General features: G+C 36.0%; 1 protein-coding gene across 1 annotated transcript; it reads left to right on the forward strand.

The window, feature by feature from the left end:
- The first annotated feature begins 7,115 nt into the window (after positions 1-7,115).
- cibar1 (CBY1 interacting BAR domain containing 1) lies at positions 7,116-16,743 on the forward strand. The gene is made up of 10 exons (XM_079878800.1): positions 7,116-7,307; positions 7,924-8,158; positions 8,234-8,302; positions 8,516-8,617; positions 12,565-12,593; positions 12,847-12,886; positions 13,125-13,229; positions 13,887-14,000; positions 14,810-14,929; positions 16,252-16,743. The coding sequence occupies exons 1-10, from the start codon at positions 7,279-7,281 to the stop codon at positions 16,360-16,362; spliced, it is 954 nt and encodes a 317-aa protein (XP_079734926.1). The 5' UTR covers positions 7,116-7,278; the 3' UTR covers positions 16,363-16,743.
- Positions 16,744-22,976: the final 6,233 nt, after the last annotated feature.

Below are 22,976 nucleotides of genomic sequence, written 5' to 3' on the forward strand. Positions count from 1 at the left end.
AAGCTGCACTCTTGGCGATTTCAGCCATTTGCATATTGATGACACAAGGACAGTTTTTGCACTGCAAAAGAGAAATACAGTAATAATTATGCATCTCAAGTTGACTTATTAATACACATTGGATCTATTGCTCATGCCACTATACCTCACACACACACACACACACACACACTAAACCCCACAGGATTGAGCAGTGTTTCTAGAGTCTGAAGTCATCCTCAATTAGCCGGTAAAGCAAGAAGTTCTGGAAGCTCTCCAAAACGACCTCTCTAGGGAAGTGATAGATATTGTGTGTTTAGGAGGGGCAGTCTATTACAGTGAAGAGGTTAACGTGCAGTAAAGATGTACTCAGTTGTTTGCGTCTGTGTGATGGCCGCAGTCTGGCAGTATCACCGGCTCGGAGATGCATTAAGGTAAAAACGCAGGGTGGGGATTCTGGCTGAATGCTCGAGCACAATAAAGATTGCTATTAATATTAAATGTGGGATAAATAAATTATACAAGCATGACACTTCTGTGGAGTGGGCTTAAAGGTACAATCAATTTTAACGGTATGAAGAGAATTACATGGCTGATTCAACTTTGGCCTAATGCATGTGCACTTGTTAATTTACCTGCACATTAATGTTCTTGGGAAGTACTTTCTTTCCTACTCTCACTACTTACAGTAATGGATCGCATCATGCAAGTGCCAATTACCAAGACAAGTAACTAAGTGTACATGATATATGCTGTGCAATGCCTCAAAAGACATTAAGAATAAGAGCTGATGCATAGTCTTCATGCTACTATGTATAAAGTACTGGGGCAACTTTTTACATATCTATAGTCCAGTTGCATAAATGTTTTTCCTCAAAGTAAAGTTCAAAAGTGTTTCGTGAGTTTTCTTCCAAGCTAAATTCTAATGTGGTTGCATTTTCAATTAGGGAACACAATAAACCACTCTCTCTGTATTTTGCTTATAAACGCTGAAATGTAGCTTTAAAAAACGTCATTAAATGGATATAAGGATGAATACGTGTGAGCGAATGCGAAAATGTTGATCGAAATAATGTGAGATGGAAGGAAAATTATATTTCAATGTTTTTGCGAAAGAGAACACCAAATATCTTGTGGGAACACAAAGGTTTTGCAAGCAAACGCAACGTTTCTTGGAGGAACGCAAAAGTATTGCCAGTGAATGCTAAACTGTTTATGGAAATAATATGCAAAAAATATTTCAATGGTTTTGCACATACAGTACATGAGCACAACATTTCTTCGGGGAACGTACAATTTTAGCAAGTGAACGCAAGGTTTCTTAGGGGAACACAAGCATTTTATGAGCATAAATGAAAGCATCGAAATACAATTTTTCGATTGTTTTTCCCTTTTCCATTACCATATCCCCTTAGAGGCCATGTTCCCATTTTTTAGGTCCCAACTTACACCATATATTGTGTCAACTTGCCCACAACAAAATGATCAACCTCTGTTCAATGTATTGAATCTTTTTTCCAGGGCAATAACAACGGAAATGTCCAATAACGTTTTTATAGTCACGAGTCACGACTTTAACTTTCAAAAATGGGGAGTAACAAATTTCTCCCCTACTTTTAGTTTGTGCATATGCATCTCTACATTCATAAAACAGACTTTAAATCACCATGAAATCAAAACTGACCATTCTTATTTCTTTACGAAATATTGCAGTATTTATTATAAATGATCTATCCATGCACATTGTTATTCTTTTATGTAGTACCTTCGTAACCTTCAATCAAAATAACTTGTCACTCACATGAGATCCCAGCAATAGCAAATCACAAAGATTTAACGAATTCCAGATGGACAACATCAAGTTCCACCCAAAAAATGTTTTCTTGTTCGACAAGCCATTTCACTTGGATATGCGTCATAATAGGGTAGAAAAGAATATCGCAACTTTCATTTCACGTTGCCTTTAAAGAGCCGCACCACATTTAAAGATGTTAAAGAAGATATCTTGGGACAGATATGCAATCATAATACGAGTCAGAATTAAATATACAATGATGGAATGATTTCTAAGAGGGTATTGTTTGTATGTTAATGAAACTATTGCATTCTTCTAAAAGAATTGACATCATGCAGAGCAGACCAAAAGCATCAGCATAAGATGGGTCTTGCATTTTAAATGAGAGCAGAATGAAGTAGTAATCAGCAGAAGGTTTTGTCTAATTTGATGTAGCTGCTGACAGACACCACAGAGCGCATAATGACAGAAGCAGGCAGGCATGCGGACACGCTCCTGCCGGTGATTGGTGGGGTGTAGGGACCGTAGAGATGACTTGACACCCTTAGAGAACACAACACTGATGAGGTCTCACCTGCAAGCAAGAAGGGCAATGCTCAAAGGCCCCGATACCTCTCTCGCTGGGCCCTAGACAGCCAAAGCTCCTGACATATGTCATTCCCAATCTGTTCAGCGGGAACACTCCTTTCTGACATAACCTGTCAGCGCGGCACAGACGGCCACCAACGCGATGCTCAGAGAGCTGTGTTGATGCAACCCACTTCCTGCTAATTGGTGTTTTTGTAATAACACCATCTGTTCCTTAAGAAAGTCAGACTCTGTCTCTAAGAGGACACAATCTTCCAGAACAAATGAATACACTAGACAAACAATGCAGTGTTTTTTGGGGGGCTGAGGGCAACTTCCACAAGGTGAAGACTTAAGATCTGAGGGGAAAGAGGAAAGCTGTGTTCTAAACATCTGTTCGTTCCTCACTTCTAATGAATGCATCATATAAACGGTAATGTACGCTTTAAACCTGCAATCTAATCCCATTTGATTTAATTCATGCACTCATACATAATCACTCGAAAATCACCTCATAGTAGAAATAATACATGCATTTTATAGAAAACACACTTTTAAGTATATATATAGCCTACATATATATATATATATATATATATATATATATATATATATATATATATATATATATATATATATATATATATTAAAAAATATTTTTTTTTTTTTCATCCATGCAAGCAGAATTATAAGTGTGGTAAGAAAGAATTTGCCTGCCATCTAGCGGAAAATAACTATAATTACTTCACTCCCCTGCATAGACTAAAACTATTACCGACATAACTGCTTTATATTATGGTTAATAAGTGGTTTGTAATCAAAATTATTTTTAAAAAATGATTTTGATATGGTCTTTTTGATATGATTTTGATATGGTAAAAATGCCATATATGGTCTAGCTATTGTGATAAAAAAAATACTTTCGTTGCTGTGATTAAACAATGGTTATCATACAATGACCCTGTTTGCTTGAGCATCCGTTTTAAAAAATTAAGTGTCATTCTAATTGATAAGGTTTTTTATTCTGAAAAAAAATTTGAACATGTTTCACGCCTGTTAAAATATTTCTATGTAATCAGCACAGTCCAAATACTGACTAGCTTTTGCAATTTATTACGTGTATTATTTTGACCTATTTGTTTGGACACCATTGGGCAATCCAGGATACTACTCGAAAATAGCTTTCAAACTTATAAGTAGCCTAATATGATTTTTAAAAATCATAAAATGTGACATTAGCACATTATATATCAATGCACCTCCAACCCCTCAGTGTAGGCTATTGTGTGGTAGGCTACGTCATGTTAGGAGTGCACTTGTCACCTTACCTGAATATATTTTTATGTTGGATGTCCTCGACGTGGAAAGTGCTTATCTTCGGACTGCAGAATAATTACATATTTTCCACATATTTATGTTAATGACTGTCCAAACACATGGTGGGACATTGAACTATTTAGCGTTCACTAGGCAGGCCTATAGCCCAACGCGCCAAGTTGTCTCAGTTTGGAGAACAGCCCTGAGTTGATTCAGTTTAATGAGTGAGTCAGTAGAGTTGAACGAGTCATTTACGCTGGAATCGCGCCGCTTGATTCAACTTGATGATGAATTATATCGCATGGTCATTCATTCCTGAATTGGACCTGTACTGATTCTGAACATCATACAGAGATAACTGTACTCATGTAGGCTGTTTATTGGTGAAATATTGCCAAGAAAAATTGGCAATCGATAAAATAGCTTCACTACTGAAAAATTGCATAATACCTGCAAAATGTGATTAAACTGGTTGTGTGTAATTTTACTGGTGCTACACTTTTGGACATGATCAGATTAATGAATATTCAGCTACAGTGTATGTATGCGTGCTTTTACATGCACAAAAATTCAGATTAATAGCTGCATGCATTAGCCTAGGCTATATGCCATCTGTTGGTGCATGGCATTGAAAGTCAGAATTTGACCAAAGCATAATTCTAGTTCATGTAAACACAGTCAGTCAATGATCGAAAATAATGTAAGAGACCATTTCAAAAGGTTAGTTCACCCAAAAAGGAAAATTATGTCATTAATTGCTCATCCTCATGTCATTCCAAACCCGTAAGAATTTCGTTAATCTTCAGAACACAAAATGAAGATATTTTTAATAAAATCTGATTTCTCTCCCTCCATTGAAAACTACGCAACTACCACTTTGACGCTTCAAAAAGTTCATTAAGAGATTGTAAAATTTATCCATATGAATTGAGTGGTTTAGTCCAAATGTTCTGAAGAGACACAATCGCTTTATACACTATTAAATTTAGGCTTTTATTCACATATAAACATTCATCAACATACACATCAGTTCTGGTAAACGAAAGCTCAAGCATTTTCGCCTAACTTGTGAACCAATGAGGTTCATTCTCATGTTACGCAGCACGTTTGAGCTTCCGCAAGAACCAATGAGGTTTGTTCTCGCGCATCAAGCAAGTTCGGATGAGCTTCTGTTTTATGTTCACTGATCAATGTTTATGTGAATAAAAGCCTAAATTAAATCTGTTCATCAAATAAAGCGACCGAGTCTCTTCAGCAAATTAGGACTAAACCAAATCATATGTTTATAAACCATGTCATATGTTAGTTTTACATTTGGAACAACACAAGGCTGAGTAAATGATGACAAAATGTTCATTTTTGGGTGAACTATCCCTTTAAGGTTTCTTAAATAGGACTCACAGTGGAATGCACAGTGCACACAGCTAAATGCAACGTGTTTTACACAAGCAATCTGTTACAGTGGGATCAATTCCATGGATGATTAAGCATGATAATGAAGGTTTTTGGACATTCTCCACAGAGGCGCAGACACAGCAGCTGGTGACATTCATGAGCACATCACAATGAATTCCCATTACTTTCAATGATCATGAAGCCTTCTTTTGGCAATGTTACAAACCCAATAAAATCGCTAAAGTATGCCATATGTGTCTGTTAAGAGGGGAATTAAAGTCAAATTGCTTTATTCATAGTAAAAAAAGAAAGCAAATCCAGCAGATGATTTTGTGCTTCCATATTGCTGTTGACATGATGGTCAAATCAATTCACAGAGGGCAATACATTAAAAATTTAAGCTAGGAGAAGAAAAATGCCATCTCATGGGTTATAATAGGCCTAATCATATTTTACATAAGGAGTTTTCATCTTATAGTCTCAAAACCTGAAAGAGAATTAAATGGATGGTTCACCCATCATTTACTCACCCTCATATTGTTCCAAACCTGTATGAATTTCTTTCTTCTGCTAAACACAAAAGAAGATATTTTGAAGAATGTTGGTAACCAGACAGTTGACGGTACCCATTTTTGGGTAGTCAATGGCTACCGTCAACTGTTTGATTACCAACATTCTTCAAAATATCTTCTTTTGTGTTCAGCAAAAGAAAGAAACTTATAGGTTTGGAACAACTTGAGAGTGATTAAATGATGACAGATTTGGGTGAACTATCCCTTTAATATTATCACATTATTGGATGTATGCTCTTGACGAATCAGTTCTCATATAGTGAATATTAAAAATCGTATTATGAAGCAAATATAAACGTCTGCTAATTTTACATTCTTAAACCATTTTAAAAACATAAAACCTTCATTTCATGTTGTTGGAAGTGGAACAATTTGTAGGCTAATACACCTAGAGCTAGGCTATGCAATCTTCTAAGCCAAATTTGGTGGAGCTTTTTTGTATTTTTTTTTTATATATCCTCCTGAGACCCAGAATTTTTTTTTTTATTATTTAGGTTTTTTTCATGCCATCACATTGTCTAGAGCATAAGAAACAAATGGTAAAAAAAATTATTAATATGTTATGCTATGTCCTCTGTAGTGGACACCAGGACTCAGTTGTTTAAAAAATAAAATGACATGAAATTATATAGGCAAAAACAATGGGATTTTTTTTCTTTTCAATCACCAATAAATTTTGTGGTTTCAGGATTTTTTTAACCAAAATTTGTATAAAGATGATTCTCAACTATGTTATGAAAGATATAACGGAATGAATTGATACACCGTTTTACTTTATCCAATATGTGGGTAAAATGGCCATAAATATTCCCATTCAATGCAATGTATCTATACACTTTATCTAATTTGCACATTAATGTGTTCTTGGAGCAATATTTAATGAAGTGTAATAATTGGAGTAATAATTAGCAACATTTTAATAATAATTTCTAATATTTCATAGGAATATTGATGTATAATTTATTTCCATATTCACTTGTTGTGTCTCACAAAATGCCTGATAAACATGATTTAAGTCCTGATGTCCTCTACAGTGGACATGTATGAAATCAATGCCCTTTACTGTAACAGACAGTAATTTTTTTTTTTTTTGAAACCCCATAACGTTTTCCTGAGATGTTGGTTTATGAAATACAATTTGAAAAGTAGTCAGATTTAAATTTTAATTACTATATTCTATTATCATATTTCCATAAGAGTGCTACATTTGATCACTAAATTAATGTCAGACATGTTTAAAGACCAAGGAGAAGTTGTTTTCATGGTGAAACCTCCAAACATTTGGTGTCTCTGAAAAGCCCTGTAAAGAAAGTGCTCTTTACAGGACACCCAGGTTGTGACATGTGACATGTATGGTGTCAGAGAAATTCACTAAAATATAATGTCCACTACAGTGGACAAAAGTCTATTCCTGGGTCCCAGGAGGATAAAGTTTTTATTTATTGTTTATTTTTTGTTCTGTTTTGTTTTGTTTACCAGTAGAGGGCGCATTTTAGCTCCATGGTAACGGCACGGCGTTCATCCAGATTTCCTGCTGCAACATAAGCATTAGCACAACACTGTTTTTAGCAGTTTAAATACCTCATGATTATTTTCGCTTGAGGTTAACGTTATATCTTTAATGAAAAAAATCGATATTGGTTTCGAGTCATCATGAGCCGCACTCCTGATGCAAGAGCGAGGTAAAAGTTGTCCAGATTTGTTAGGATTTGTGAAGCTAACTAGCTAGCTAAGCTAAATGATATTACAAGCAGTAACGTTAGTCCATTTGCTAGCGGGCGTTATTGTGTAAATGACTATATAGGCTAACTGCAAAAGCACAACTTGTATCAATATATTAAAACAAGAACTGCATAATTATCTGTGTAACCGAAATGAAAAAATTGTTAACAGTTTGGCATGTTTGCACATTTCGAAGATTTTTTTTTTTTTTTCAAAAAATGTATATATGACGTGATAACTTTATAATAGAGTATTATATAGATATTACTGTTTAGTTTTGTATTACAATATTTTTACCTTAATAAATGGTGCTGGGATTTTGTTTTAGATATAAGCAGGATACTACAAAAAAAACAGCTTGTTTTAAATATCTCTTGTTTGAAGAGACTGTATCTCTGGTAACTTATATTAAACACACTAATAGTCTTGATATGCGGACTTTTGCTCTCTTGCAGAGTAAATCTTATAACCCATTTAACATGTTGATGATGGGCAAAACCTATAGTCTACAGGTTTATCCTAACAAAATTCCCTCTTTCAGATTCTTAATTTTTCTATGTTGCACGTACATTACAGAGACATCCAGACCAAGCAGATTCAGGACAACATCACCAATGTAGAGAAGCACTTTGGAGATCTATGCCAACTGTTTGCTGCTTACGTCCGTAAATCTGCACGATTGCGGGACAAAGCCGACCTCCTGGTCAAAGAAATCGGCCTTTATGCTGACACAGAGACACCAAACCTAAAATGTGGATTGAAGAATTTTGCAGATCAACTGGCCAAGATTCAGGACTACCGGCAAGCAGAGGTGTGTTTAAACCACGAAAATATATTTTTAGCATATTTGTGTCATACTAATTTGCAAACATACTATTGTTCACAGGTGGAGAGGCTGGAAGTGAAAGTTATAGAGCCTTTGAAAGCATATGGGAATATTGTGAAAACAAAAAGGGTAAGGTTTTCTTCATAAACCCTTCAGTGATGAAGTGGATACTTTATAGTTAAAATATAAAAATGACCTTATTTCAATGATCTCATGAGGGCAGCATTGCATCACATTCTGAGTTAGCATGATGTACAGTGACTGTTGTCACAGGTCGAAACCTAAGAACTAGAGTGCTCTGTTCTCACCAACCTTTTGTGATTTTATGCAATTTATCTACAGGAGGACCTGAAGCAGACGCAGACTGCAAGGAACAGAGAGTCCAAACAGATGCAGCAGCTTGAAAGAACGAGGCAGAGAAACCCGTCGGACAGACAGATCATTGTATCCTTACAATCAGATGTTATGATTTCTTCTTTCACTGGAACTACATAGCTGTGAACTGAAAGAGTAGTACAGATGTCAACGGTTATTAGTCAAATGACCTTGTAGATTAATAAATAATAAATAAAAAAAGAAAAGATTTAATTACATACAAAATATTTGCTTAGAAAGACCCAAAGTAAGGATATGTTAAGTCATTATTGTGTAAGATAAGTAAATTAATTAATACATAAAAAAAGTGACATTTGAAGTGAATACTGAGGTAGACTTAGGGTTTTTTGGCCATATGCAAGTTACAAAGTATAAATTGAAAGTTTAACCCTATATAATTCAGAATGCCTGCATATATCGCTGCATATTTTGGATCGATACACAAAACTTTTAGAAATTATTTTAGAGCTGCAGTTAGTGATTTCTGAGAAACGCTGTTGAAAGTGGATCGGACTGAGCACCACAACACACTTGTAGCCAATCAGCAGAAGGGGGCGTGTCCACTCATGATGGGGAGGAGAGAGCGTGAGCAAGAGGGAGATTTAAAGGGGACCTATTATGCAAAATTCACTTTTTTTTTTTTTTTTTTTTTTTTTGCAACTTTATTTGCAAAATTCACTTTTGCATGCTGTTTGGACATAAATGTGTGTTGGCAGTGTGTGTACACAACCACCCAATAGTGATAATTTTATTAATCCCCATAAATCATAAGCAGTGTCTCCCAACGACCTGTTTTCAGAATGCGGCTTTAGTGACGTCCCTAAAGCCACAGGCCCCGTCCACGAGTGTTGACAGACACTGCCGTTTTAAGTTAACATAGACCCGCCCTGATCGAGTTCACAGCGAGTTGTACACATCCGCCAGTGCTGCACTGACGAGAATGTCTCCCAAGCATTGTATGTGTTGTGTGGCTGGATGTATTAATCCACATAGCTCTCTCTATTTACTCCCGAAATCTGAGGCAGCCGCTGAAGACGAGGTGGAATTATTTTGTTTTCAAAGAAAATGCTCACTCAACTTTACCGAAATTTGTTTATGTACTTGCGCACTTCTTATACTGTGTTTACTCAGCTCTTACGGTGATTTTCTGGAGTAAAGCTGACGCTTCATCTTTTGTGTGATGTACAATAAACTTGATTAAATTCATCAGTATATTTTTGATCATCATTCGGACCTGGTCCGAAACAGCAGACTTGTAGGCTATTAATAGTGGATACATACAAGCAAATGACAAATATGTTATAACCGTAATTAAACTAAACTATACCTGTTCCATCTCCATACAGCACTCTGACTCTGTAGGCATTATTGTCCGACTCCGGGTCGAAATGAACACCGTTACTGAGAGTTTCTGATATTATCATCATTCTGTGAGATGAAATTGTCCTGAGACTGAGCGCAAGCTCGTGAAGCTCCGCCCCCTGTGCCGTGCAGCAGCAGCTTATTTGCATTTAAAGGGCACACACTAAAACAGCGCGTTTTTCTGAGCACCAAAAAGTGACAATTTAAACATGCTGTAAAAAATGATCTGTTGGGTATTTTGAGCTAAAACTTCACATACACACTCTGGGGACATCAGAGACTTATTTTACATCTTGTGAAAATGGGCATAATAGGTCCCCTTTAAAGAAAGACTAGAAAGAGAGATGGCTGAGAGACATTGCAAAAATGAAAAGGTCAGAGGAATATCACTGGTGGAAAAAGTTCTGGTTGTGATCAGGCAAGAGCTTTAAGACCCGCGTTAATATTAGAAAAGCTGTGTGAAAACAATTTATGAAAACATATGTGAGTAACATTGGTTTTGCTATGTTTCACAGAACTAAGGTATGCTGTTGTTGTGATGTTAGCTATAGTAACAGGACAGTTTTGAGGGTCATTGTTTGTCTGGAGCTGGTGTGCTGCTGGCGATTAACAACAAACACTTTCTTGTAGGGCTGGGCGATATGGAGCAAAAAATATATCTCGATATATTTCGCTATATCTCGATATACGATATATATCTCGATATCTTTACAGGAAAAATAACCCCCCAAAAACTACTGCAAAAACAAATATGCCAAATACCACAAAGTCTTTTTTTATTGAAGTGCAAATAGGTAGGCAGTTCATGTAGGAACAAAGTGTTTCTGCGACATTTAAAAAAAAAAAATATATATATACAAATGTATCCAAAAATAATAATTTAACTGTAAAATAAAGGAAGAAATAATACATATTGCACTATTTTAAATAAACCTGTATAGAAATATCATTACTAATTTTGGCAAATAAATAAAAAAATGCCATATATCCCCCAAAAACTGCACAACTGTAGAGTAAAACATTAATAAAAAAAAAAAGTGATACTAATGCATCTAAAAATTGACATGATTGTTACAAAATCACACTGTCTGGGGCCTCTGGAGAACTCAGAACAACTGCTAGCATAAAGTTTAAGGTAAAAATAACTGCCATTAAATTACAGTATCTTACTACTATGCAATTAGATAAACTGTTCATTCATTACATCACTTTAACTCTGTCTTTATCCACCTTTATCCTCTTCTTTTTGGCACTGTATCTATAGCAGAATAGGTAGGCTAATGCTAATTTATAATGTGTCATGTAAATTCGGCCATCCGTCACAATCAGGAAACTTTCACCGTGTCTAGACCTGGCGCGAGCTGCCAGGCCCGTTTCTACAGGGGAGCATGTTAAGTGTGAGTGTGTTAAGCGCCCTCAAACAAAAGCAATACGGCGAGAGGCGACGTTACACAAAAAATTACCAACAACAACTGATCGCGCGCGCGCTGTTTCTGACGCACTTCAAGCACTCGCTGGGCGGGGAAAGATTGATGTGCCTGACCGGACTCGGGGGACTTGGTTGAATGAGACAACACGCGAGGGGAGGGGGAACAAAAGCAAGGAGGCGGAGGAGGGCGGGGGCGAGCACAGCACAGAGAAGGCAAACAAGCAAAGTGGCGAAATCAGAATTAAATATAAACAATATATCGATATATACGATATGTCAAAATCCATATCGAGTTTAAAAAATATCTCGATATATCGTAAATATCGAGATATCCCCCACCCCTACTTTCTTGTATACTCTTGTGTACTGTGTGTTAATTTTTTGTTTCACTTCAGCTATGATAAAGAGACATGCACTCTTGCATTGTGTGTTTGTGCATTTTGGGGGTGGAGCAATGAAGGGTGTGGTGTTTGTTTGGCTTGATTTCAAATAGCAATAGTGTTTCTCAGAAATCGCTTACTGTACCTTTAATATTGCAATATTGTCATTGTATTGTAATAATTACGAGCACAAGTTGTAATTGCTGCCTAACATGTTAGTTGTGTTTGCTAAACTGAATGCATGTAGTTAACTAACCGCATACCATGCTATAGTATAGCTGTATATTACTGCCATTTGGACATTACTTTGATACACTTATCTCTGGTTGCTTCATGTAAGCTGCTTTGAAACAATACTTATTATAAGCATTCTGTAAATAAGCTTGAATTTATTTTAATCGAATATTTGTATACAGGTTCTGGGGATTTAATGAAATGTGTTAATTTTTTTACATAGATTTTAATACAACTTTATTAATTAACATGAATCGTCAGTTAAGGTCCTTGCACACTGAGTCCGAAATTTTCGAATGCATTTTTTCGTATTCGTCATTCGGTGGCTCTGAATTGTCAAAAAATCTCTCAAAATGCTTGCTACGGATGCGAAGAACGCAGAAAATCGAACCCGATCCAAAAAAATGTATGACGGAGGAAAGTTTTGAAAGCAGTGTGTAAACGTGATTGACACAATGTGAGGTCGTATTTATTTTTTAACGTGCAAAAATTTCGGACGCGAATTTCGGACTCAGTGTGCAAGGACCTTTACTCTTGACATTTTAATGCCATATAAAGATATTTGTTGTAAACCACAGAATTACAGATAATACCTTAACAGCCTTTCTCAGTCACAGGTGGGTCTTGTGTGCAACACACTGTAATATCTTGAAACTACTTTTATTTAGCTTAATTATAACCAAGTAGGTTCAATTCAGCCTGGTTCTAAAATGTCACACATACCAAAGTCCCTTTCAGGCAAATCATTTCACTCAGCGCCCATCTTTTAAACGCCTCTTGGGCAGCTATTTCAAAAATTCATGTTTGAAATCACCAATGAAATCTGACAACAACTGTCTCATAAATGTTGTTTCTAAATGCTCAATCATAAATCAGCCAATGCATATGCGCAGTCCTAAGTGCTGCGCACCAGAGCTTCTAACGGCAGCTGCAGTGACTCAATTACTTTACCAATTGGCGATTGGCTCTTTTTCTTAAAAGATTTACTTAAAAGACTGACTTACTGCACCATCTTTGTTTAACTAAATCTTCGCACATACTTAACTTGATGCGAAACTTCTCATTGTGCTAGTTCAAATCGTCTCAGTTAGCTGATAGACTCACATCCATTTATGTCTGCTGCTTGGAACTCTTTGTGCTTTACGTTTTATTTTCGGTTGTGTGACGAAAGGCTGAGAGTGAACTTCAGAGAGCCACAATGGATGCCACACGCACGACTCGCCAGCTGGAGGAGACAATAGATGACTTTGAAAAGCAGAAGATTCGTGATATTAAGGTCCTTCAGACTGCACGGTTGCTTATTTCTTTAAAAATCTCAGAAAAATTAAACCCACTACCATTCAAAAGTTTGGGGTTAGTTTTTTTTAGAAATAAAGAAATAAATACTTTTATTCAGCAAGGACGCATTAAATTAATCAAATGTATCAGTGAATACATTTATAATATTACAAAATATTTCATATTTCAATTAAATGCTGAACTTTTGAACTTTTTATTCATCAAAGAATCCTGAAAAATGGTTTCCACAGAAATATTAAGCAGTTTTCATCACTGATAATAAGAAATGTTTCTTGAGCATCAAATCATCATACTAGAATGATTTCTGAAGGATCATGTGACACATTAAGTAATGATGCTGAAAATTCAGCTTTGCCATCACACAAAATATATTGAAATAGAAAACAGTTATTTTAAATTGTAATATTAATTCAGAATATTAATCGTTTTACTTAAGTTTTGATTAAATATATGCAGCCTTGGCAAGATTAAGAGATTTCTTTCAAAAATGTTATAAAATATTACCGAACCCAAACTTTTGAACAATTGTGTATATTAATTATAAATATAATTTATATTTAATTACAGTGAAGTTTCTATACATCAAATCTTCCAGTGCTACTTCAGAGAAATGAGTGTATGTTTCCAATTGCAGAAAATTTTGGGTGAATTTGTGACGGTGGAGATGGCGTTCCATGCCAAGGCGTTGGAAATTTACACATGTGCTTACCAGGACATTCAGAATGTAGATGAAGAAGGAGACCTAGAGGTGAGCGCTCTACACCAGCTCTGCTCTGGTGGTCCTGCTGTTTTGAGCTTGTCTGTCTTAATGTCTAATCAAATTATACTCTTTCTCCTCCTGAGATCCCCCTGCTGTCATAATGATGAAAGCTCTAGTTGCTGGGGTGTAAGGCCCCCTCCAATCCTGATACGTAAAAGAACCGGAGAGGCATCTTGCGAAGCGTGTGCAGTCAGCTGTGGAATGTTCGCAGTGTGGCTAATGCATTTATTTATGAATTCATAGTTTGGCGTGCCAAAACTAATTTTATGTTCAAGACTGAGTTTGTTAATATTTCCTTGACTTGCCGCCGGTGAGAGTATCACATGAATATTATTTCATAAGGGACTTTTTAAAGGGAAATGTTTCCTTGTTCTTGTGTGAACTTTGCCTGTAATTGTATGTGGAAAATTGTTATAGTCATATATTGGCACATGGTGACAGTTTTATGAAGACACAACTAAAGCATATAAAGATGGGTCATAAATATTCTTCCTGTAATATTTAACTGCAGTTAATAAAGTTGAGGTGACAATGTTTATTGGCACACCCTCACCAGGACAGAGTGTGTAAATGTTTTTTTCCCTATCTAAATTACATGTTTCTCTGTTGCTACAACACAGTATGTGGTATTAGTTTGTGTTGACCTATTTCTCTTCTTAATATATTCTTGTTTGAGCTGGACTGTTCTCATTGTTGTTTTATTATGTGGCGGGTGAGTGAGATGGCATTAGGTTATTGGTGGTCCATATGAAGAGCAGTCTACAGTCAACCCTTTGTTTTTTTTTTTGTCTTGACAGGTATTTCGAAATTCACTGCACCCCCCTGATTACCAGTCACGGTTAGAAATAGTTCGTGCCAATTCTAAACTGTCCCTGAATCGAACTGGTACATCAATGAGTAAATCAGGAACAATGCAGGTAAGTGCTTCCCCGTATCTTATATTTACATTTACATTTACAATAGAAAGTGTTAGTATGAATAGGTCAAGTGTTGACAAAAAAAATCTTTGGATGCATTACGTATTACAGTAGAGGTGCATGATTAATCGTTAAAAGATTGCAATCTCGATTCACACACCCACACAACTTATTCCTAAATGACAACGACACGGCTATATCTATTAAAGCTTTGACAAGTACGATCACAGCAGAACATTCAAATCTGAGTTGGCGCTGCCACTGAACTACAGAGAGCGGTTTGACAGCTTTACAAACAGTCTTTTCAACCACACAGTATCATTACTTTTGTGTTACATTCAAATGATTACAGAAGTATGGGGATAAAAGTTTATAGATTGGATATAAACACCCATGTCTACAGTAGCGATCAGAAGTAAATCACCTTTTGAAAGTAGCTTGACGCTTCAAATAAACACTAATCAATTAAACATTGATCAATTGCATCAATTAATCAATTAATCAACATTGCATGCAATCAATTTCCTAACGAAAGTGAACACCTGAATCCCTTCACGAAAGGCCCTTCCAAAAGTCCGTTAGCAAAGGGTATATGCGATGGTCACTTCAAGGTAATTTTAATGTTTATGGTCATGTGACCTTTAAAGCTAGGTGGCAGGAGAGTTTGAGTTAACATATAGACAGAATAATTCAAGTTGCTTTGTTTTGTTTGTGATATTTTACATTAATTTATTTTACCATTTTATCACCCTAAATGGTTACGCCAGTAGGTGGCAACACGTGACTGTAAAAAATGTATTTGTCATTGAATCATTTATTCAAGAGATTCGTTCAAAAACGTTGATTCATCCAGTAGTGAAACAAGTGAAGTATTTATGAGTCATTGAATCAAACTGAATTCAATTCAAATTAATTCAATATTTTTTTAAATAGGCTGTAGTCATTAACATTTTGTCAGAACCTTTATTAAGTTGTCTATTCGTAAGTTGTCTATTCAGAGTCATGAGAGAATCATGATCTCTGTTTGTGCTTCTCAATTTATACAGAATTGTGCAGCTCTATATTACGGTTAAAATGACTTCAATTGTTAATTATATGGATAATGTGAATGCATTTATTCAAAGAAAACTTCTACTTCAATACAGGTACCCCAAAATGATACACAACGTAAAACAGCTTAATATGCTTTTACTTCAGGAATAAGATTTTCCATTTTTCAACACTGTCATATGTGCATATTTCTTGGTGGAAAAATCTTATTTTTATGCAAGTTGCATTAAAATCCCAAAAACTACGATTGAAAGATTTTTCTTCTGGTGTAGTCAAGAACTTCTAGCAGACAGAGGAAAAGGGATGATGAAGAAGACGAGGATGAGGAAGAGGATGATGAAGATGAGGATGATTTGGAGGAAGTGACTGATGATGAGCATTAAAATAAAATTTCATTGCCATTTTGACTAATATCCACAGCATATCCAGACAATGACATTCCTTAACTGTATTTAAGAGTGTTTTAAATGGAGATTAATTTGTATCACCAACTATAAATGTAATGTAATGATAGTTGAGCTATGTTAGTTAAAGGTGAGTGCATGGTTACGTTTGCAAATCATATACTATAAAATTATATTATACTGAATAACACATTCAAAGAGTGTGTTACTTTCATTTTTTTAAATAATTTTAAACCTCCCATCATGTTTTTTTTTTTTTTTTGTACAAAGTGCCAAGCTGTTCCGGTTATCGATATTTGGTTAGAATGTGCCTTAGAGAATGTTGGTGTACCAATAAAGCTGGCTCTTTCTTTTGCATAATAGGCCATTTTCATGATCTCAAATGTCTGAGTGTGCATTTGTTCTTCTGTTTACTGAGCGTACATACCGAAAGACTGACTGTGGGTATGTTATACACAGAAACAATAATGAACCCCTGATACTTGACCCGCCCTGTGTTTGGCATCATTGTGTCTCATAGCTTTTATGTCAGTCATGAATGAGTCAGAAACAGTAACCAGTACTACTGGTATACGTATGACTATAGCAATGACTGGAGCAGAAGTGTTGAAGATGCATCCTTAATATTGAAATGTAAGTTTAGGAAATCAGTGTATGAACCAAGAATGAAGGCCTGCACTGTTTATCACAAAAAAAAGATGATTTTATCTATACGAGATATTCCAGGTGTTTAGCATTTGTAAAGATTTCCTGAATTTTAATTGCCTGCACCTTTGGACTGAGAAATGAATGGTCGCAGCAGGTCTTTGTCTCCAGGTGTGCGGATACGTGGCGTTTCGTGACAGATGAACAACACGGCCATTCATTCAGTGGCATTGAGGATGACAGTATCCGAGGAAAGGGTTCCCTTCTCGCCCGTCTGACTCATCCTTTATAGAGGCCGTAATGGGAACTAGTGTGTGTGTTTGTGTGCGCTGTAGCGCCTGACTGTACTGAATATTAACACGATGGTTGCCTCGCAGCGGTTTGTAAAAAAAAAAGAGCATAACTACTACATGAGTCACAGAGAGAGAGAGAGAGAGAGGTGCTGCAGGCTCTGGGTACATGTTCCCCAGCATATACACTCTCTCCATCCGCCAAGCAGATGCAGAGATTTGGCTGTCACTCTAAAACCCTCTGTGACCTCTGCAGTGATGTGTTTTTGACGTGCATCATCTCTGAATTACTGCACCACTGAAATATTTCTGATGTCTCTTTTTTTTATTGAATAACATTGTTTATCTCTCTGTGATACATGCATTACATAGTATTTAATTAGCCAAACAAGTAACCAAATCTAAATATATTTTTTTATAATTAAAGAATAAAAACAGGAAATAAATAAAAGAGTAAAATGCATTTTGAGGGAAAATAATTGTACTAGTTTTTCAAATGTTTTCGAAAATATTAGTTTCTTTAAAAATAATCTAAAATATTTCGTATATTATTAAAGGTGGATCAAATTCTGATGTATTAGAAATGTACATAAAAGTCTGCCGTAATGTTTCACCGGAAGATTGAGTTATGATAGTTTATTATTATTATTAAAAATGTAAATAAATAAAAAATTGGAAACAGTGAAAAATAAAGCACATGAATAGATTAATAATTTGCAATAAGAGCAATAACGTTGTTGTAGCGCTTTGGGTGTTGTAGCGCTTTAAGTATGTTGTAGCTCTTTGGGTATAAGAAAAGCGCATTATAAATAAAATTTATTATTATTATTACGTGAATTTATAGAGGGTGAATTTTAATTTCATGCTCACTTTAATATCACAGTTGGACGAGCATGTGTTTCCCTCTGAGAGTGACCCGAGGTCTTGGAGAAAATAAGTCATGTGGCTTAAAAACATCATTTTTGTTGGTTTCTTCTCAGACTGCTCTTTTTATTCCAACAATGTAATTTGGTAAAAGCAAATGATTGCCTTTTCCCCATTCAAAATTATTTGGAATTTGCGTTATGAATCGAGTAACAGTTGCAACATGTCCCCAAAGCAGAGGTAATTTACCAAGAATTACCTTGCAATTATTTTTTGACAGATCTAATTCATATTCTCTGCATCAGAAGTTCTAATGAAAGCAAAAAAACTGGTTAACCATATACTATGTTCTGAGTAGAAGTACCTGCACTCCAGGTTTGTTCTGTCACCCAGTGCTTGTTTTTGTTAATGGTTTCGACATCCACCTTCAAAAGCATACTGCTGCCACATATAATATTGCGCAAGTGCTTATCTGAGTCTAGGATGATATGATCTGCCAGAGATGCCTTGGGGTCATAAGCTTACAGCAGGCGGAAAAGAAAACAGGCATCTGTCTTTGCTGGCTCTGACCCTCAGCTATGCAATGAGAATATGCAAATGTGCATGGTTGGGTTAGTAGAAATATGTATGTACATTCCATGATTGGTGTTCAAATATACAGCAGGTTTAATTCTGCAAGTTTAGTGTCCTTGCAGCATTGTTTTAAGATCTAACTCTGATTCATTGGAGAAGCATGTTGTATAAAGCACCAGACCCATACATAGTTTCAAAAATAGGGAGTGGCTTCGCCCCCTGAACTGAATGTGGAAATATGACTCAAAAATGTTGATTAAAAGTGATACTTGAAACTGAGTCTGGGCGAGTACATGACACACACCTACTACACCGCTTCAGAAAGTTTGAAGCTCAAAATCAGTGGCAGATCTGTGAGGATTTGTATTTTTCTGTGTAGGGCTTCAGGAAAATCTCACGAGGACGCCAGACGCCGGGGGCCTTTCAACCCTGAAGAACCATCGTTGGTCTTGACCTTATGGGCATAAATCCTCCTTGTTTGATTTATATGACATGCAAAGACCTAGACTGGCTTCGTGATTAAGCTATAGCTTGCGATATGAGAGGAATTCATTACCCACAGTAAGGAGCCAGTGGTTTTACTAATGTCTGGGAACAGCACACTAATTGGGAAAATCCCATAGGATTTATACAACAAAGAGCAATGTGTCCCAACTCTTTATGACCACACATGTTGTCAGCCAAGCACATTTTCTCTGTTTCCATCAGATGTGCCAACTTTGTGCTGGATCCAAAGAAACAGTGTATTTCCACAGGTGAGACATTGAAGAAAAATTTCTTATATTGCACTGAAATGTTTACATTCTCACACGGCTTCATTGGGTTTTCATTATAATTCCATTAAACTAATGAAACTTGCGTTATAAGGCCGTTTGTTTGATGAGCAGTGTCCTATTTCGCTGTCTCTATGAGCAAAAGCCCAGATTTCCTTATCAAGCAAAGTGACATACGGCTTCTCAAACTCCATACATGGCCTGCTGGGCCATGTGTCATCAGAAATAAACAGAGCAGGCAGACGAACAAGCGGTGGCCGTTTCAAAGGAACGGATGAGAGAGACAGCCATGGCGGTTTGTTTTGGAAAAAGTGGAGAGGTTTCCATGGAGCCACTATTTGATCCCATGATAATTAGCTTAGCTCATTTATTGCACAACATCCTCTCCATTGGCTGCGAGGTGGCCTCATCAACAGGAACGTGCCTCTGTTTATGCAGTCGTCACAATGCCTGACTTGAGTTTAAAGCGGCTCACGATCAAAACAGGAAACACAGCGGAGGGTTGTTTGTTGTTGGACATCCACACTTGTTTTCACACAAATTACATTTTTTTATGGTTATTGCTATGCTGAACGGCAGGGTTGCCAGATCTGCGTGACAAAACTGAAGAGTTTTGATGTTAGTCAATCCGTTTTGGAAATGGTATACAGAAGTCATGTTGAGAGTATTTTAATGTTTAATATTACAGCCTGGAATGGTAACTTAGGGGTGAGGAATAATTAAAATGATCGTGATTTTAACGGTAAAAACGGTAAAAGAAAGAAAAAAAGAAAAATGCTACAGTGAAAAACTGTTAATTGGTTAACAGAAAGTTTCTGTATATACGGTGAGTACTTCAATAGATCGATAAATTGACATTATATCAGATAATAAAATACGTTTTTTTTACTGTAAATTTAACTTAAGTCTGTAAAACCTAAAATGTGGCGATCATATTTTTTACGGTAACTTTTGGTAAACCACAGCTACCAGTTTTTTACCGTAAATTTAACAGAATATTTTTACAGTGAGAATAAAAGGACACCAGTATTCTGCCGATACACAGAAGACAAAAAGGGATGTATCTGACTCCACACTCCCACTTAACTCAGAATTTGTAATGCTTCCATCTGGAAGAAGGTTTAAGGTCCCGAAATATCTTAGAAATGTGTATAAACATTCCTTTATACCAGTGGCAATTAGAATATTAAATGAAGGGTAAGCAACTTTTATATTGATATATTATGCATGTGTATTGTGCTTTTATGAACAATAAAGTCAAATCAAATCAACCAATCAAACCAGCCCTTGGCAATCTTAAGTGGCCCAATGGCCAATTCATTTTATCTTTGAATGATGCTAAGAAACTAATTCATGCATTTATCTTTTCTCGATTTGATTATTGTAATGCTTTGAATACTAACTTGCCTAATGGTTGTATAGCTAAGCTTCAAGTGCAAAATACAACAGCCAGAGTACTATTGAAATTAAAATGGAGAGAGCATATTACACCAGTTTTAATGCCAGTTCACCAAAGGATGGATTTTAAAGTTCTTATAGTTGATAAAATACTGCATAACTGACACCTTTATATGTTATTGACTGTTTCACATTATACAGTAAATCTACACTACTGTATATTCCACTATATGCTCCAAAAATTTGGAATGGTGAAAGAGGCTTCAAGCAGCCATATTTTTAAAAGGCGAGTTAAGAAAGTATCTTTTTAAAGTTGCTCATGAGTATCTTGTAGTGCTGTCAAATCGATTAATCACATCTAACTCAAAATTCAAATAATAGATGCGATTAATCATGATTAATCAATATGACAGCACTAGTATATTGATATTTTACCTTGTGAAGCTTTTATTGCTTCTGAGTATTTGAGTGTGAAATTGTATTGTTGATATTTGTTTTTATGCTTGTGAAACTTCATTTCATGTATGAAAAGTGCTATACAAACATTTTTTTTTATTATTATAATTATTACAACCAAGATTAATAAATGCTTTAGAAGCATTTTTCATTGTGTTAGTTCATGTTAACTATAACTAATGTTATGTTAACTATTGTTAACAAATGCAACCTTATTTTAAAGTGTTATCAAAATCAATGTGTAGTAGGAATCATAAACCGACTGTATTCATAAAATCATCTTTACTCTTAAGACTGATAGCCGGAGAAAACCTTTGTTGAGGGTATTAATTTTTGAACTAACATCTTACAATCAAAAGGGGGTTAAAACTGTATTTTGTGTAGTTTTGCCTAATAAGAGGCTGTCTTAAAGGGATAGTGAAAATTTTTAAATCCTTCATCATTTACTCCACAGATGTCACTATTCACACAAAAAAGATCAAAAGTGCAGCTTGGACATTCTATTAAATTTCTCCTTATCTGTTCCATGTAAGAAAGAAAGTCTAATGGATTTGGATTGATAAGATGGTTAGTAAATTTGAGGACGCGGTTTCGGTATCCCCCAAATCCCATAAATCCCACCGGTGTTTAGGAGTTACAGTAAGAGAGGATTACAGCTAAAACTAGTTTAAACCCATAGAATATAACCACATACATCAATATCCATTCTATTCCACAGAAGAAAAGCTTATACATGTCATGGATTTGTGTGATGCAAGGCAATGGTATGCTCAAATGCATGGGTTTCATTGAACTTTCGTTATTTCGTAATTAAGCTGTTTCCATAGGCAGCAGCGCTAATCTATTATTTGCATCAGAGAGTGGCTGGGGTTGAAAAGGTCTTGTGTAAGTGTGGCAGAGTGGGGCAAAAAGGGTCTGTTTGAAGGGCCTGGGAGGTGGGAGGGGGGGTGGATTTTGCAAACCGGCACTGCTTGCTTTTGTGCCTTTTGTTTACAGCAGGTTGTTGTGAGAAGCCGTTTGAACAGCATTGGTAGAACAGTTGTGCAACTGGCCCATTTGCCCAGAGCAAATAGCAGCCTTCTGAGAAGGGGGGCGAGGCCTCATACAGAGCCTCCGCTTTTTTTCCACTAGTGTCATCGCTTTTAATCTCCTTGACTCCTGCACAATTCGTTTCGAATTCTTATTGTGCAATGTGTTGATAAAGGTTTCAAAAGAAAAGTAGCACACAAAACCATTACAGACCAAGCCGATGTTTGCTGATGACTCACCCATTATGAGCTAATTATGCATAATCACGTTCCCATTTATGGAATGTCTCTTCATGAATAATCTCAGACGTGGAATGAGAATTTCTAAAGGTCAGCACCCACAATCTGTTGTTTGAATTAATGTGTTTATGAGTGGACAACAAGCCATGTTGAGTAACTGTATGGCTTGTAAAGACCTGCAGAGTTAATTTACACATTCCAAAATCTCTAGAACACCTTTAAGGGCTGCAGATAAGAAACACTGTGGGTCAGACAAAATAATATTCTAAAATATTCTAGGGGAAAGGAATTGCAATGCAGGATAATTATCTGTATTCTTTTTCCAA

Source organism: Squalius cephalus (assembly GCF_949319135.1).
Source record: "Squalius cephalus genome assembly, chromosome: 8".
In the NCBI taxonomy this organism is placed as follows: Eukaryota; Metazoa; Chordata; class Actinopteri; order Cypriniformes; family Leuciscidae; genus Squalius; species Squalius cephalus.